The 18,799-nt window shown below is 40.8% G+C and overlaps 1 protein-coding gene across 4 annotated transcripts in view; it reads left to right on the forward strand.

Moving 5' to 3' along the window:
* Positions 1–18,799, forward strand: part of bend7 (BEN domain containing 7) — a 50,091-nt gene that overhangs the window by 14,369 nt on the left and 16,923 nt on the right. For 3 of the 4 annotated variants that reach the window (XM_078552942.1, XM_078552945.1, XM_078552943.1), the window contains 3 exons: positions 4,478–4,819; positions 7,898–8,014; positions 9,617–9,906. In XM_078552942.1, the coding sequence (XP_078409068.1) occupies positions 4,478–4,819; positions 7,898–8,014; positions 9,617–9,906 (749 nt within the window). Of the gene's footprint in view, positions 1–4,092; positions 4,206–4,477; positions 4,820–7,897; positions 8,015–9,616; positions 9,907–18,799 lie in introns of all 4 variants that reach the window. The other variant, XM_078552944.1, reaches the window with a different exon arrangement.

Here is an 18,799-nt window from a genome sequence, read left to right on the forward strand (position 1 = left end):
AGTTACACATAGAAAAACTAAAGCAACAGCAGTTTTGAGTTCAGTTTGAAAACAGCTGCTAAGCAGCAGCCACCTAGAAGAGACAGATAGCCAGTCCCAAGCTAAAATAGGTTGAAAGCAGTTCCCAGAGAGAGACTGGAGTAAAAGGGACAGACAGCAAGTCCAAAGCTAAGGAAAAGACTGCAAAATCCAGGGGAGTGGAACAGGAGAAAGTCCCAAGCCAATCTTCTAGTCAAAGGAAGGACAGGAACCTGGAAAAGGTCCTGTTAATGAAGTTAAGAATGAGGGGCAGAGAGTAAGGCTCCAAACTTCAGATTTAAAGAGACTAAAGCTGCAGAAAGCAGCTTTAGAGCGAGAACAGCTTGCAAGAGGCAAGAAGGTCCAAAGAAATGGCTGAAGGTCTGTAACTCTTTGCAATAGGCATGTGAAGCAGTGGTGTACTGTTGATGGCTGAGTCGGTGAGAGAGAGTGTGTGGAAGAAAGCTTAAATGCATGTGGTGACCCAGGGAAGAGGAACATCAGAGGGAAAGTTCGAAACCCTGGAGGTGAACCCTTGTGGAAGGCGCCTGGGAGAAAGCTTTGGTTTGGGAGAAGATTCCAAAGTGGGTCCTTGAAGAATGGAGATTGAAAACCCTCGTGTGAAAGAGAGAGTTCAGTGAGACGGTTGGCTCATGGTGAGACAAGTGTCTGGGGGGAATTGATGAGAGATCCATAGCATCTGTTTGGGGTGGCAGCTGTCACTTAGTTTCAGAATGTCTGACCACAGGGTGCCTGTTGGTTTATGTGGACTGTGTACTTACTGTGAACATTGGAGTATAAGATAGCTTTTGTAACATGTGTTACCCTAAGAAATCTGTATATATCTGTAAAAGGTATAGTTGTGGGTGAAGGAGTATTATAATATAGTTCACCTTTTCTTGTTTAATAAATGTTTTACGTTTTTGTTAAAAGTTCATTAGCTGACTCCAGTGACTCTGTTCAGTAGCCCCTCTCCACGTATCTAAATAAACAAAAATATAAGTTAGGATCTATCAAGCTGGGTTCCACCCTAGGATCAGGCTTGTCCAGTTGTAACATCAGATGGGATCATAACAGGATTCTACTACTAATAGTGTCGGTTAATAAGCACAGCTCTCCTAATCCCATTCAGGACATACGAATTTGAAGGAGCATTTATTTTTAAACCCACACAAAAGCTCAGCCAAACTCCATTCAGTTTTCTGTGGAGGTCAATCCATTCTGGAGCTTGAAAGTTGCAGTGACTATACCTTTCGTTTCTGGGACCAAGTTTAAAATTAAACCTGGAGGGATGGGGTCAATGTTCTCTTTTTTTCACAATATCCTTAAGACTCCAAATTAGTTCCAAGATACGACTTTGATACCAGAAACCGAAACGTTTTCACAGAAAATTCGACCCATCACAATGTCACCACCTGGAACTTTGTTCCTTGCAATGCAAATTCAAAGTTAATCATCATTTGCTTAGCTGGGCTTGTTTGCGGATGAGCTACTACAATGGTAAATTTAATTTACCCCCCAGTACTCAGCAAGCACTGTGAGCAAATTCATGAGATGTTTGCCCTTGTTGCATCCATTTCTTGTTGCGTCCTCTATGTGAGTACAAAAATGGTCTTTTTCCCAACATTCACCAAAAAACAACTAAATACAAGCAATATTAAGGCACATTAATTAATTAATCGGGAATTTTCTCCCTAAACTTCTTAACCTCTCTACTGCTCTCTCTTCCTTTAAGATGCTCCTTCACACCTACCTCTTTGATCAAGCTTTTGCTCATCTGCCTTAATATCTCTTCATGGACTTCAGCATTTTTTTAATTGACATCGCTCATGTTCCGTGCCTTGGGACGTTTCACAATGTTAAATTTAAGTTATTGCTGTTTAGAAGTTCTTGCAAAGGGCAATGGGATGAATAATCCCATTATATTTTATTAGTCATGCCAAGTGAGAGAGGAACTTCGGTCAGGATGATGGAGGAATTCCTTCAAGAAGGTATAGTGGGATCTTTAACATCTAACTGACCAGGCAAATAAACCCTTGGGACAGTAGTCTCTCAATATTGCACTGGACTGTTAATCTAGGTTATGTGCTGAAGCCCTGGAAGGGGTTTAAACCTACCATCTTCTAACTGAGGTGAGAATGGTGCCAACATGATTGACACTGACTGCAGGAGCCCTATACTTTAGCTGACCAACCTATGAATGTTCCTTAGTGTCAGTAAATCAAAGTGGAACTATGGACTTTTACAGGGTAGGAAGAGACCTTTTCGTCCATTATGTTTGAAGCGTCTGTGCCATTAGAACAATCCAAAACTAATCTCACATCTGCTGCCTCTTCAAAGCCCTTATATCTTCCTCTGCTTCAAATATGTTCTACTTTACCCTGAAAAAGATGTAAGTCTCTGCTTCAGTGCTCCACGTGGTAATGTTTTCCAGGCTCCAGCAACTCTCTGTGTAAAGAAAGTTTTCCCATACTGCTTCTCTCACTCTCCTATTAGTAATTATAAATTGATGACTCCTCATTGCTGACTCTGTAACCAGAAGAACTGGTATTTTCCTATTTGTTCCATCAAAATGCTTCCAAAATATTTTAAAAATCTTTATTAAATCTAAATTCATTCTCTGCTCCAGTAGAAACAATTCCAGTGTCAGTGTAGTTTGTCTTCCCCAGCATCATCTTGTGCGATCTACAGTGGTTTTAGTGACCTTGCAACAATGCTGATTCCGAAAACTGCATATGGTATCCAAACGGTTTTCAAATATTTTTTACATACTTAGCATCACTTAGAGGTAGGTAAAAGGGTTAAGGGATTTGAGTTCCTTGACTTCTTTCTAACCCAATATCGTAAATGCCCAACAAGGTAAGATTTGTAGTTAGATCTAGTAATGGGGAATGAACAGAGTAGATAAGAGAAGTAAAATTGGGGAACATCTGGGCAATAGTGACCATAATAAATACACTTTAAGATAATGATAGAGAAGGGCATAAGTATGATGAAAACCAAGTTACGAGTTTGGAGAAAAGTTAATTTTGAGGGACTGAGAATGGAACTTGGGCAAATAAAATAGGCAACAAATGTGGCAAACAATTATATAGAACAACACTGGAAACACTTAAAACGGTATTCAACAGAGTGCAGGAAAAATATATTCTGTGAAAAGAAAAGAACAAATTAAACACTAGTGGGACTCCATGGATGAATAAACACATGGTGGGATAGGAAAGAGGCATCCATTAAGTGGATGCAGTGGAGTGCAGGATAAGAGAGAATACAAAGAGATTAGGCGAGCAGTAAAAAAACATTAGGAAGGTAAAGAGGAACTACGAAATTAAATTGTCAAGGAACATAAAATAGTGAAATATTTTACAGCACCATCAATTAAAAAAAAGGCTGTGATAGAAGTAGGACCATTATGGGATAGACATAATAGTACCGCAGGCAATGATAGAGAAATGGCAGAAATATTATTTCTTTTGCTTTGCTATTTACAAGGGAGATAGAACATTGAATGGTGAAATGAGTCATGAGATAAATGCATTTAAAATAAAAAGGCATGCGTTGAATAAACTAAACAAACTCAAAGAGGATTGCATCCACATATCTTAGAAGAATCTAGGGAAGAGGTAGCAGAGGCATTACTACAGATATTTAATAATTCATTAGAAAATGGTGTAGTGCCAGAGGACTGGTAGATAGGGGGATGAGCATATATAGAGGCCATCAATATTAGCACTAAAATCCTTTATTTCATGTCTGTCAACCAAGTTTCCATCTATGCTATTACATTTCTTCTAATACTATAATGCTTGAATGTTTGTAAAAGTCCTTCCATAAGACTTCTCATTGAACACCTTCTGAAAATCCAGATATGTTGCACCTGCTGCATTCCCTGTAGCTATCCAATTGATATTTTTTTTCAAAACGCTCTCTTAAATTAATCAAACACAACTTGCTTTTAACAGTTATAAATATTCTGATGAAAGGTCATTGACCTGAAACATAAACTGTGTTTCTCTCTCCACAAACCCTGCCTGACCTGCTGTGTATTTACAGCATTTTCTGTTTCCATTTCAGATTTTCAGCATCCGCTGTATTTTGCCTTTGCCTTTAACTGTGCTGGCTGTTCTTGATTCACATTTCTACAATGTTCTTTAATTATGGAATCTGAGTTTACCTTCAACTGATAGGTTAGTTTGTTTGTAGTTTATCTTTCTATTTCCCTCTCGAACAGAAGTGTCACCCTGGCTTTCTCCAGACCTCTGCTGCAATTTATAAAATGGTGGTCAAAGTTTCCGCTAGCTCTTCACTGGCTTCTTTCAACAGCCTAGGGTGGGTGCCATAACAGAACAGCTTTATTCTTCAACACTTTCAATCCTGAATTGGCACAATGTTCTTTGTTACATTCATGTATAAATAAACCATGCTTTTTTTTTGAATAACTGTTTATGTTGTTTGCTAGGTGATGTATGTGAGGGGTTGAAGAAGCAAGTGTCAGGAATGAGGCGCTTATTAAATAACAAGGTTAATAGCACAAGGATCCATCAGCCATTAATGCCTGGTAGAGAAAAACTGAAGGAGGAACCAGGGGCTTCAGATTTAACATGGCTCCAACACAATACAAACCAGTCCAGTGCCCGTCATGATGAACCTCATTCATCCCAGAGTATTGTCTGGAAAGATATCCAGGTTCAAACACAGAATTCCTGTGTTTCAGGAGGATACAGTGGCGAAGGCTCCAGACCATCTAAACCAGTCATAGATGCAAATACTGAAAGACTCCAAGGCCTGCTAGAAAGCAATGGTACGTTAATTTTTTTTTTTGGTGAGGACATGTGAATTTTAATTAATCCAGTTTCTTTCAGAAGGAATAAAAGCAGCTGTGCACCAAGTGCGTTTTTTGAGGTAACAGAACATTCAACCAATATCTATCCAACAGATGTACTGAGCAGCATATTGTTATTGACTCTCATCCCGCATCAGGTTGCAAAATAGGGTCTAACTTCATATCTTTAGAGGTGTGAACTTTATGAAGGAGAAAAAATAAATATAACAAATCTTGTGGTTTCATCATGCCTTCCTATCGCTGTTCTGCCCAGTAAGAGGAAACATGTAGGACATTTCAGATATAAGTGTAGCTGGCCAATAAGAAACGTAATGTATACAAGTATAAGTGTGTAATTATTTTTAGTGTTGGGAGCTGTGCAAATGCCATGTTCTGTCTGACAGCATAGAGTAGTACTGTAATTGAGGAAATAGAGGGTCATGGAGTCAGAAGGAGGCCATTCAGCCCATCGAGTCCATGCCAGCTTTTTTCTGTAACTGAGTCCTTTCGTTTTATAGGTATGCTTAATGCAATTAGCTTAGTATGACAATATAAAAGAGTTCAAGTCTCCAGGTATCTGAAATAAAAACAGAAAATGTTGGTACATGTTAAGTTTACATGTGCAAAATTTAGAGAAAAGACAGGTTTTCTTCGGGAGCCTTTCTGAGTTCTAATGTAGGATCTTGTCTGGAGTGTTAACTTGTTTTTTGCCTTTTCACATATATCTCCTGTATTTTTTGTGTTTTCAAATTTCTAGTATTCAGACTTTTAAAAAATTTACAGCGAATATAGAGCAAGTTCTAAAATGTCCTGAGTCATAGGAAATCCCAGGCAATAATTGAATGTTCTGACTGGACAGCTGAAATCTTGGGAAGAGAGGGTTGTTCTGTGAGGGAGATTGAGTAGATGAATCTTTACTCTCTGGAATTTAGAAGAATGAGAGGTGATCTCATTGAACCATACAAGATTCTTAGAAGGCTTGAGAATAAATGCTGAGAGCTTGTTTCCCCCAGCTGGGGAAATCCAGAACACGAGGGATAAAGTCTCAGGATAAAGGGCTGAAATGAGGAGAAATTTCTTCACTCAGAGGGTTGTGAATCTTTGGAATTCTCTACCCCAGAGAACTGTGGATGCTCAGTCGTTGGAATATATTCAAGAATGTGATTTGTACATTTTAGGACAGCAAGAGAATCAAGGAATCTGGGGACAATGCAGAAAAGTGAAGTTGAGGTAGAGGATCAGACATGATCTTATTGAATGGCAGAGCAGGCTTGAGGAGCCCTATAACCTACTCCAACTCCTAGTTGCTTTATTCTTATTTCAGCCAAGTGGCTAATGAACTTGGTTTCCAAAATGGAATTGGTGAAGCTTGGATTGTTTGGATAATAAAGTTATTTTTAAGAATTTTAGATCCTTTTGATTTTATTTTTTATACTGTTTGAAATACCTGTTTGTATACTGGATATTCAAGGTTTAAAAATTGTAGAAAAGTGTCTCTGTTATCCTGGAATTCTGGGATGGTCATACTTGCCTTATACAATGAGTCATCCAGGTCAGTCAAATATTTCACCTCACCTATGTGTTGAAGAAGAGACTTTGGAATATGTTGAGCAGTTCCCAAACCTTGTAACCAACTCTCTCAAGAGGCCATTGATGAGGAGATGCAACACCTGATCAGCTGCATTAGCTGAGCCTTCTGCAAACTACGGCAGCGAGTGTTTGACAACAAGGATCTCCACAAGTCAACAAAAGTCCAAGGGTACAGAGCAATTGTCTGCATCACACTCCTGTACTGCAGTCAGACCTGGACTGTGTCTCAGTGACACATAAGAGAGTTAGAGAAATTCCATCAGCATCCTCCAGATTCAGTGGGAGGACCGTTGAACAAACTTTCGTGTCCTTCTTGAAACCAGCTCCACAAGCATTCAGGAAAATCTCCTGCAAAATCAACTACAACGGACTGTGTACAGATGACCAAAAGATGTCTCCCCCACCAAGTCCTGTTTTCTCAAATCTCAAAAGGCCAGCGTTCCAGAGGAGGACAAAGGAAACATTACAAAGACACTCTGAAGCTCTCCTTGAAATGCGGCAGTATTGACATTAATGACAAGGAGGAGCTTGCTACCAGTTGTTCAAAATGGTGGCAATATGTCCATCAAGCTGCATCACAGTTTGAATCCAGATGCAGGGCAGCGACAGAGCAGGAAAGAAAAGCAGCAAATCCTGCACTCTGGATCCCACTACCTCATGGCACATGCTGTCCCATGTGCCCAAAGATCTGCGGGTCGAGAATTAGCCTGTTCAGTCACGTGAAGACCCACGGCAGAAACTCACAACCAAGTAGACTTCATCTTTCAATCGAGGGACAGCCAACGATCCAGAAACCATATTCATGTGATGGGCAAAGTGGCAGGTGTTCTGAGGATGCAGGCTGCAAGTACCTCAACAACAATAATTTTCATTTATATGGGGCCTTAAACGTAACAAAATGTCCTAAGGTGCTTCACTGGAATGCTTTAAAGCAAGATTTGACATTGATCCACATAAGGAGATATTAGGGCATATGGCCAAAAGCTTGGTCAAGAAGGTAGGAATTAAGGAGCACCTGGCAGCTGAAGACACGGGTGTCAATGGTGAAGCAATTGGAATCGGGGATTCTAATTGCACAAAAGACAGAGATCTTGGAGGATTGTGGGGCTGCAGGAGATCACAGAGATGGGGAGGGGCATGGCTATGGGGTGATTTGAAAACAAGGATGAGGATTTTAAAATTGAGGCATTGCTTATTGGGGAGACAATGTAGGTTAGTGAGCACCTGGGTGATAGGTGCAGATGATTTGGTATGGGTAAGACCCCCAAAAGCAAATCGTAATATTGTAAATTCAGAACAATTGGCAAAGCAACCACCACATGCTTACCACTTCATTTCAAATGGTCTAAACTTTTAAGATTTTTGCTCCTTTTTACTCCTAAAGTGTTAGTCGTTTTATCAGAGATGCAGTGTTACTGCTTCTTTTGCCAACACAGAATTAATTTAGAGCATTGTGTTGTTTTACAGGAACAATGCCATATTCTACATTGGATTCTAACTGTTGTATGTGTAGTTGTCAGCCAACATTACTAGCCATACTGCAGGAACTTCGAACTCTGCGGGAGTTGATGCAAGGTCAAGCCGGTGAGATCTGATTTTATTGTATTGACTGATGTACATTTTGTTCCTGTTTATGATTTAGCAGTATGGATTACATCAATAAACTTCTGCAATGGTAACAGGTGAATCAATAGTGTGTCTGCTATTTGTGAAACTGAGCATGACTGATTTAAATCTTTAGTTGCCCCCTCTACATTTCCCATCTTTTCTCCTCCCCCATCTCTAAACCTAAACCTTTCTCTTTGTTACATTCACCAAATTCGAGTTTCCAGTGAAGCTGTGTGTCCTTTGTAGGTGTGCGTGTGCCTCCACTTCTAAAACAGCATTCTTAAACTCCCGTGGAGAGAGAAACAGAGTTAAAGTCTCTCTCTCTCTCTCTCTCTCTCTCTCTCTCTCTCTCTATCTGTCTCTGTCTTGGTCTCTCTCTCTCTTCTCTGTCTCTGTCTCTCTCCCTCTCTTTGTCTCTGTCTCTTCCCCCCCACCCACGGCTTTTTAGAACTACGAAACACTGCAATACCCTATACTTATTCTTGAATTTCTCTTAATCCACTATTTTATAATTTATACCTTAGTTCCTATTAAGGTGAACTATTTCATTTAAAGATAATGTAATCTTGTAAGGAACTATTTTCGTGATAATTGTACACTTGGAATTTTTCTCAGTTTTGTGGATAGCTACACTACTCAGTATAATACTGAACTGTACAAATCAGAAATCTCCCCCAGGTTTAATCCCCGGTTTGTTCTGCACTCCATCCACCACCTTCAACACTCCCTCCACCACCAATGCACAGTGGCAGCAGTGTGTACCACCTACAAGATGCACTGCAGCAACTCACCAAGGCTCCTTCGACAGCACCTTCCAAACCTGAGGCCTCTACCACCTAGAAGGACAAGGGCAGCAGACGCATGAGAATACCACCGCCTGCAGTTCCCCTCCAAGCCACACACCATCCTGACTTGGAACTATATCAACGTTCCTTCACTGTGACTGGGTCAAATTCCTAGGACTTTCTGTCTAATAGCATTGTGGGTGTACCTACACCACATGAACGGCAACAGTTCAAGAGAGTGGCTTACCACCACCTTCTCAAAGGCAGTTAGGGATGGGCAATAAATACTGGCCTTACTAGGGATACCATCATCCTATGAACGAATCAAAAACAAAAAATGTAGTTGATCTCAGTTGTTAAGGTGATGAACTGGTGTAAGGTGTGTGATTAACCTTAATGCCCTGGGCTAAGTAAGGAACCTGCCAGACAGGGTTCCTACCCTTAATCACTTCTATTTCGTGTGCGAGAAGGTTAGGTGAGGGCAAGGTTGGACTTGTGCGTGATGCGACACAAAATGAAATAGCCCAGTGACATTTACTGCCAAGTGTCATACGTGAAGAACAACCTCTCAAGCACATGAATATACCCAACATGAGTTGGTATCTTCAAGACAGAAACAGCAAAAAAGGGAAGAACGAAGAGACACTTTAAAAATGAGCACAGTTTTTTTTTTGCTGGAAGTATTTATTTGTTAAATAAATAGCTTTTTCCACCAAAATGAAAAGTGTTTATAACCATTGCACACATCAGAACGTTACATGGAGTTGCAATAAAACCGCTTGTTTCTTTACAGGTCCTCAGAGTATTGTGCACGTCCCATCGTCCCACATTACTACCTTTCGTTCAAGTTTATTACGGAACAAAATCATTAAAAAAAGGCTGATCCACAGGGGCAAGCCTGCTCCAGCTCAACCAAATCCAAAGATTCACAATCAGAACATCAGCCTACCACAGACTGAGAGGAACCACTCGTTATCAACAGAGAGATTGACCACAGAAATTAATCCAAGGCAGGCCCCACCAAATCGGGTAGAGGGTTATATTTCTGAACTGGATAGCCTACAAAACAATGATCTTTTAGAGGTAAGTGCGAGTATGTTATACTTGTTACAGTGTAGAAGCTCACTACCTGGGACATGGGAGACGGAGGTTTAACTTCTCAAGAGAAAGTTATTGGTTAGTCTATATCAACTGGGTATTTCTAATAAGAGGAGGTTTATCTGTTACCTTTTATTGCTTCGCATTGGCTTAGTGAGTTTAGCCAGTGAGTAGCTGAGTAAATAGGCCAATAAATATTTCTTGTTTGATCAGTGGTCTGTGCTGAGTTAGCTGATCTCAGCTGTGCTGTAGGGTTCTTATGGTCTGAGTAGCCCCCTGGATTACAGTGGAAAAATTAGCCAGGGTCCCTAATTCTCTACCCCAGAGAATGTGAAGGTTCAGTCATTGAGTGTGTTCAAAGTAGAGGTTGAAAGATTTCTAGATACCAATGACATTAAGGGATACAGCGATAGTGCAGGAAGATAGAGGATCAGCCATGTTCCAATTAAATGGTGGGGTAGGCTCGAGGGGCTGAATGGCCTACTTCTGCTCCTATGTTCCTGATAACTCTCAGTGACTCTTGCTGGAAATGAATGTGTCAAACTATGATGTTGTCTCTGTGTTAAGAAGGCTGGACAATACCCATGGCCAAGGATAATGGCTGGCTGGTAGCGGTACCAGAGGATAACTGACATATATCCAATCTGGAAGGAATCAGGAGATGAAAAATGTCATGCTGCATTGGTTTAACTTCCTTCAAGGGAAGCTGGGTCAATATCTGGTTTTGAAAGGCTTTGAAGGTTATTGAGAAAAAATATTGGTGTAGATACTTAGATATCCTGTACAGAATTGTTGGTTTATGATTTATGAAATAAGCTTATTGGGGTTGAAAAATGTTAGGTATTTTGAATGTTTTGCTTCAGTTGTCCTTGTGGTCAGACAGACATTTCAGAGTTGTCTCTATCTAGAGTTATTCACAGAAGATTAATTAACTTTATAGCAACACTCACGCTTTGCCAATAGAATTCCCTCAGTGGTCTGAATAGACTTTTCAAATGCATCTTTATTTTTCTAAGGGTATTTTTTTTATTTTTCATCCCTCCTCCCTCTTTAGTTTCTCTTTACTCTGCACCATTCCTATCATAAGGATACACTGTTAATGTGTTCCCAGCCCTCTGCCAATGACATTTTGAAACTGGCCAGTTGGAATTACCAAAGCAGACTGAAATGACTTTCTCGGTGTTTTTCCTGCTCTCCCATAGTGAAATAATTGTCCTCTGTTCTATCCTTCCTTAAGTAGCACATCTAGGACTGGTAGTCAGTGTGCAAGAATTGCAAGTGAAAACTCACATGCTACTGTTTATCTTTACTGTAAAGTGCATTCTCCTAATGTTTGGGACATCACTTTGGAGAAATGGGTCTCTGTGTCTTGACTAATTAGGCTGTAGAGTTAAACAGTGTTTGAAATATTGTAAAGCAGAGTCAGAGGTTGAAGGTTTGTGCATGTTATTATCTATGCATGTTAAGTTCTTGATCTCTACTTCCCAACCCAGAGAAAATATTTGGAGGGGATGTCCGTCCAATCACTTTAATCTGTCACTCGCTCGTCCTGCTTTCGACACTTAATGTCCCCTTAAGCACATTCCTTAGCTAATATCACCACCGTCAACACCCCTTTGTCCTTTTGTCTATGACATCTTTGGCAATCTCTTCTTTGCCTCCACCTATCACTGGCCCTCTATCCAGCTCTACCTGTCCCACCCCCTTCAACCAGCTTATATTTCACCTCATTTCTATATTTCTTAGTTCTGATGAAAAGTCATACGGACTCGAAACGTTAACTGTATTCCTCTCCGCAGATGCTGTCAGACCTGCTGAGTTTTTTCAGCTATTTTTGTTTTTGTTTCAGATTTCTAGCATCCGCAGTATTTTGCTTTTATCTTAATTTACCTACCAGACTGTCCGTATAACAGTGACCTACTACCTAACTGTGGTAATTTGCTGTTTCGAGTTTACATAACAAGTTTATTACCTATTAATTGTTTCATTAAACCTGATTTTTTTAAGACATAAAAGGAGAGAACAATAACTTCAAAATTAAAACAGAACTTTTCACTTGTCTTTAACATTATTAATGAGGCCTGACTTTTGTTTTATCTATAAAAGTATTCTGTTTTCAGTAACCTATTTTATAATATAAAACTTGGACACAATCGTTAACACAAATAGCCAATAGCAAGCTTTTCCATAAGGTAATGAATGCCATGGAATGTGTGGGGTTGAGCATTTCCATAAAATGTGTAAAAGTTGACATATTTACAAGCATTTCAGAGTGAAACTGTTCAATTACAAAGCACTCACTCACAGGGAAGTGATGTGGATTTCTGCATAGGCAGTGGGTAGAACAAGTATTCATGTCTGAGTGTAACTCAAGTAAAAACTTGGTATAGAAACAGCGATCTTTCCAAGTGATTCAGGCAACAACGAACAATGAAGGGAAATCCATGAATTAATTCTGTGATAGGAAAGGAGTGGGAGAGAAAGAAGAGGTCCATGATTTACACCTCAAGTGAGAAATGTTCCATCAATTTATGGTGAAGCAGCCACTAGACTGGCACAGATGGAGAAGAGGCAGGCAAACAGAACCTAATTTCAGTTCTGGATAATTTCATAGGTTACAGGAGAACAATGTCAATAAACTAAAGTGGTTTGTGGAAATTAACGCAGGATATCGCCTTCCCAATATCCAGTGTCTGCTAAACCCTGTGATTATGAAATGTACATTCCACTCAGCACTTTGGAACACCACACCAGAATAGATCATGTGATTGTTGCAACAAAGGAAACTGAAACAAGTAATATTTGTATGTCGAACGTTAAAGTGAATGCATGCAGAGCTTTTTGGGCTTGGAGCTTGAATTGAATTGTGTAGGAATGTATTATTACAGCTTCTTAAATTTGAGATATCGATTGAAAATGAAGCACTTTGTTTAAAATCAAGTGTCAATTTGGTTCCAAAACACATTCTTAAGAAGTTGTACCTTGTCCCTAATGAAACAAGGAAAAAATGCAAACAGGCAACCATTGCAACTAGATGTTAAAATGACAGAAATCACTTACTAAATAACTTATAGTCATAGGATTTGCCTTTTACCTTTGAGAATAAGTTTGGGGAAGAATCAAACAAATTAATGGCCTGCAGTTTTTAAATAATCTAATTGCTTGTGTGATAGAAGTTGGAGAAAGACAATGGTAGAAGACATTGGTATGGCCTTTGAAACATGATATTCACCACAAAGGTAAGAAGATATCTTCAGAGATCTAGCAATGGTTGTCATAGGTACACTAATCATTGCTGGAGAAACTAGTAGCCTCCGTTGAGGATTAGAAGGTGATTTGATGTTTGGCATCAAGGAACTTAGGAAATACCAAATGCAAACAAGAAGACAAATTTCAATTGACGCAAGGTCCACAGCCTCTTGGGAAATGAATTCCAGATTCCCACTGCCCTTTGTGTTTAAAAAAAAATCCTGATTTTATTCCTAATTTGCTCACTGGTAATTTTAAAAGTATGCACTTTGTTCTAGACTCTACCACCAGAGTTAATTGTGTCTCTGTATTTAGCCTAATGAATTGCCTTATAATTTTAAATATCTTGATTAGATCACCCCTAAACTTTCCAAATGCAAGGGAAAGCCAAGTTTCTGCTACCTATCCTCCTAATTTAGCCTTTTAAAAGTTGGTATCATTCTGGTGCATCTGTGCTGTCCCCCGCTTTAAGGTGGGTATATCTTTCCTGAAGTTTGATGCCAAGTACTGAATACACTACTCCAGATGGGGTTTTGTACAACTGAAGCATCACTTCCTCACTTTTGCACTTAAAGGCCAACGTTCCTTTTGCAATTCTGTTTACTTTTTGTAATTGTGTGCTTAGCTTTTAATGGCCTGTGTACATGAACATCTAAATCCCCTAGCACCTCCGCAGTCCCACCTTTCTCACCATTAAGAATGTATTCTGATGTGTCTTTCTCTGATCCAAAGTGGATGACCTCACATTTTTCCATGTTGAACTCTTTCTTCCATAGTTTTGCCCATTCATTGATCTGCCAATGGTCCTTTATAACTTCCTTCTCCCATCGACACAACTTACTATGCCACCTAACTTGGTGTCATCTGAAAACATACTATTCTCTCTCCTTTCATTCAAGTCATTTATTTATCGACCTATCCATTGCCCTTGAACTGATTTCGAGAGAAGTTCCATTTGTCATATCCCACCCATCAGTGAAAGAGATATCATCTCTTTGGCTCCTGTTTGTTCGCCAATTACAAACCCATGGCACAATATTACATCCAATTCTGAATGCTTTCACTTCCGCTGTAACTGTACAGAGCCTTATTAAATGCCTTTTGGAAGTGTACATAAGAGCAGAAGTAGGCTATTCGCCCCATGAGCCTGTTCCACCGTTTAATGAGATTGAGGCTGACCTGGATCTTAACTTAGTCCACCAACCTTGACTCCAAAACCCCTTAATACCCTTGGTTAGCAAAAATCTATCGATCGTGGATTTAAAATTATTGAGCTAGCATCCAGTGTTTGTGGATGGGCTGTAAAATTCGAGCTCCGGGGTATCATATTGGTGGGTTGGGGGGGGTACCCTAAAGATGCACTGGGGAACCAGGATATTCCCAGGTAAAAACAAAAAGCTAAAAGCTACTGCGGATGCTGGAAATCCAAAACAAAATAAAAACAGAATTACCTGGAAAAACTCAGCAAGTCTGGCAGCATCGGCGGAGAAGAAATCAGTCAACGTTTCGAGCCCTCATGGCCCTTCAGCAGAACTGAAGCATAGTTTCAACAAGGGAGAAATATAAATTGGTTTAAGGTGGGTGGGGGGGAAGAGACACATTGAGGGTGTGGTGTGAGCAGATAATCAAAAGATGTCAGAGACAAAAGGGTCAAAGAGGTGTTGAAGGTGGTGGTCTTTGTCTGAGAAAAGTGCTAATTAAGAATGCAAGACAGGATATTCAAAGTACAGCTCTAGTGGGGGTGGGGTGGAAAGACTAAAGGTTTTAGTTTTAGATTTAAAAATAATGGAAATAGGTGGGGAAAGAAGAATAATGGAAATAGATTCTTCTTTCCCCACCTATTTCCATTATTTTAAAATCTAAAACTAAAACCTTTAGTCTTTCCACCCCACCCCCACTAGAGCTGTACTTTGAATATCCTGTCTTGCATTCTTAATTAGCACTTTTCTCAGACAAAGACCACCACCTTCAACACCTCTTTGACCCTTTTGTCTCTGACATCTTTTGATTATCTGCTCACACCACACCCTCAATGTGTCTCTTCCCCCCCACCCACCTTAAACCAATTTATATTTCTCCCTTGTTGAAACTATGCTTCAGTTCTGCTGAAGGGCCATGAGGGCTCGAAACGTTGACTGATTTCTTCTCCGCCGATATTCCCAGGTATAGTGTGCATGGCAATTGTCCTATACTGGGGACCATCCAAAAATTGTAATTTAAATCACAAACTTTGGATGGGTCCGAATGCGTTACATCGATAGTTACCCAGAAAATGTTAGACAAATTAAAACCACTTCTAACTTCTGGATAACTATTGCACAGACCGACCCCCCAGGGCTCCCCCACACCTCTGAACCCCCAGGGGACTCCCCCTACCCCCTGACTACACCACCCCCCCGCCATGGGATTGTCCCCTCCACCAGACTTCCCACCCCCCCCAAACCACAGGACTCCCTACACCACCCCACCTCCCCCGCAGGACTCCCCCCCACCCCCCTCCAGGCCTGGCCCAATCCGACCCGAGCAGCCCCGCCCCACAATCAACATGACCACCCCACTCCCCGACTGGCCAGCAACCCCCACCCCGACTGGCTGACATCCCCCCACCCCCTGACAGGCAGACATTCCACCCCCATTGAGTGCCCAGCCCCCGCGCCCCCCACCAAAACTGGCCGAACCCCTACCCCACCCTGACTGACAGAATCCCCCAACCTACCTGACTGGTCGACCTCTCCACCCCAAATCCTCACCACTCACCCGACAAACCTACTTTCTCCCTGGCTTGAAAGTGGCTGGAGCTTTAAACTCAGCTGGTGCCGTTAAAAAAAGGGGGGCGTGGCCTCCTTCCATCCAATTCAGCAGCGCAATGTCCTGCACTGTTCTCGCCCAGCCTGTGTCAGAAGGTTGGGCAAGACAGGATTGATAAAAGTTCAAGGTAAGGAAGTAGGAGGAGATTGGCAATCCGACTCTGATTGCCACTCTTCGGAAGGTCAGGCCCAATGTTCCATGCTTTTACCATCCTTTGCATGAAGAAGGGTTACCCAACATCAACTCCTAAATAATTTGAATTACACAAATGCAGCGCCCACAGAAAGTCTTCTATTCACCATGCTGGTGATCTCAAAAAACTCAACTGGATTAGTTACAACAACCTGTATTTATATAGCACCTTTAGCAGAATAAAACATCCCACAGTGCTTCACAGGAGGATTATAAAACAAAATTTGACACTGACCATGGAAAAATTAGGGCCGATTACCAAAAGCCTGGTCAAAGAGGTGGGTAGGTTTTAAGGAACATCTTAAAGGAGGAAAGAGAACTAGAGAGTGGGACAGGTATAGGGAGGGAATTCCAGAACTTAGGGCTCAGGTAATGGAAGGCACAGCCACCAATAGTGGAGTGATTGAAATCGGGGGTACTCAAGATCCCAGAATTAGAGGAATGCAGATATCTCAGATGATTGTTAGACATGATCTACCTTACATAATAAACGATTAGATATGTACAAACTGAATAGGGATTTTTAAAACACACATCAGGTGTTTAATAAATTATTCAGGTTCTTCATAATGAGATTGCCACACTGATTAACTACAAATGAAGTGCTGGAAAGGTTCTGTTAATAATCAGTGTATGCACATAAGTACATTATCTACACAGTGTGGAATTTATATTCAATTCCGTTTGCTTTGAATTTTTTTCCATTATACTTCGCTCAAAGGCCTTTAGAAGATATCTATTTATTATGCCGCATTGTTAATTTGTAATTGTGGCTCCTGGGAACAATAATGCAAAATGTGTAGCATCACAATGTAATATAAATCCTGACAGAATTCAGTTTTTCTCGAAAGCAAAGCCAAATGTTAGGATCATTGAATGATACAGCACAGGGGGAGGCCATTCAGACTATTGTGCCTGTGCCAGCTCTTAGGTAGAGCTATCTAATTCCACCCCCTATATAAAAACAAAAAACTACTGCGGCTGCTGGAAATCCAAAACAAAAACAGAATTACCTGGAAAAATTCAGCAGGTCTGGCAGCATCGGCGGAGAAGAAAAGTGTTGATGTTTCGAGTCCTCATGACCCTTCAATAGAACTGAGTAATATTAGGAGAGGGGTGAAATATAAGCTGGTTTAAGGTGGGGGGGTGGGGGGAGAGAAGTTGGTGGCGGGGGGTGGTGGTTGTAGGGACAAGCAAGCACCAACTTCTCTCCCCCCACCCCCCCCACCTTAAACCAGCTTATATTTCACCCCTCTCCTAATATTACTCAGTTCTATTGAAGGGTCATGAGGACTCGAAACATCAACACTTTTCTTCTCCGCCGATGCTGCCAGACCTGCTGAGTTTTTCCAGGTAATTCTGTTTTTGTTTTTAATTCCACCCCCTGTTCTTTACACATAGCCCTATGAATTTTTCTCTCTACAAGTATTCATCCAATTCTCTTTAGAAAGTTACTACAGTAGTGTCTCAAATCCGGCTGTCCAAAAACTGGAGTTGTCCGAAAACTAGACATCTTTTGAATGTTCCATGCATCAATTTTACTTGAGTAAAAGTAAAAAAAACTTAACCTGGACAATGCAGCTAGGTGCTGCATTGTCTCGGTGTGGCGTCTGGCTAGTTATTCCCTTCGTCACTTGCGCGCCAGTCTATTCCCACGCTCCAGGCAAACCTTGATCCCACCCGGACCCGGCTTGATCTGAACTGCCCATGGCCCAGACCACCCGACCTGAAATCCAGCACGGCCTCGGTGCCGAGGTTGTTGGTTTTGCGACAGTGTACCTCTATTGAATCTTCTTTTGCCTCCTTTTCAGGCAGCGCATTCCAAATCACAACAACTTGCCATGTTTTTTAAAAAAAGGTTTTCTCATCTCGCCTCTGAATCTTTTGCTAGTCATCTTAAATCTGTGTCCTCGGGTTACTGAACCTTCTGCCGCTAGAAACAGTTTCTCCTTATTTACTCTATTGAAACCTTTTCATTATTTTGAGCACCTACCAAATCTCCTCTTAAGCTTCTTTGCTCTGAGGAGAACAATCCCAGCTTCTCCAATCTCTCCGCAGAACTGAAGTCCCTCATCACTGGTACCATTCTAATAAATCTCTTCTGCACCCTCTCTAAGGCCTTGACATCTTCATATAGTGTGATTTTCAGAATTGAACACAATACTCCAGCTGAGGCCTAACCAGTGTTTTATAAAAGTTTAGCATAACTTCCTTGCTACTTTATGCCTCTAATACTAAAGATTTTATTAACAGCCTTCTCAACTTGTCCTGCCACCTCCAAGATTTGAGTACATAGATCCCCAGGTTCCCACATTCTGTTTAAAATTATACAATTTAGCTTACATTGCCTCTTCTCATTCTTCCTACCAAGTATCACTTCCTACTTCTGTGTGAAATTTCATCTACTATACGTCCGCCCGTTTTACCAATCTATGTTCTCCTGAAGTCTGACACCATCCTTAATATTTACTACATTTCTGAGTTTCATTCCAACTTCAGATTTGAAATTATATCCTGTACACCCAAGTCCAGGTCTTAATATATTAAAAAGAGCAGTAGCCCTATTACCAACTGCTGGGGAACACCACGGTGTACATCCCTCCAGTATGAAAAATAATTGTTCAACTCT

Source organism: Cetorhinus maximus, chromosome 12 (genome assembly GCF_964194155.1).
Source record: "Cetorhinus maximus chromosome 12, sCetMax3.hap1.1, whole genome shotgun sequence".
NCBI classification, from domain to species: Eukaryota; Metazoa; Chordata; class Chondrichthyes; order Lamniformes; family Cetorhinidae; genus Cetorhinus; species Cetorhinus maximus.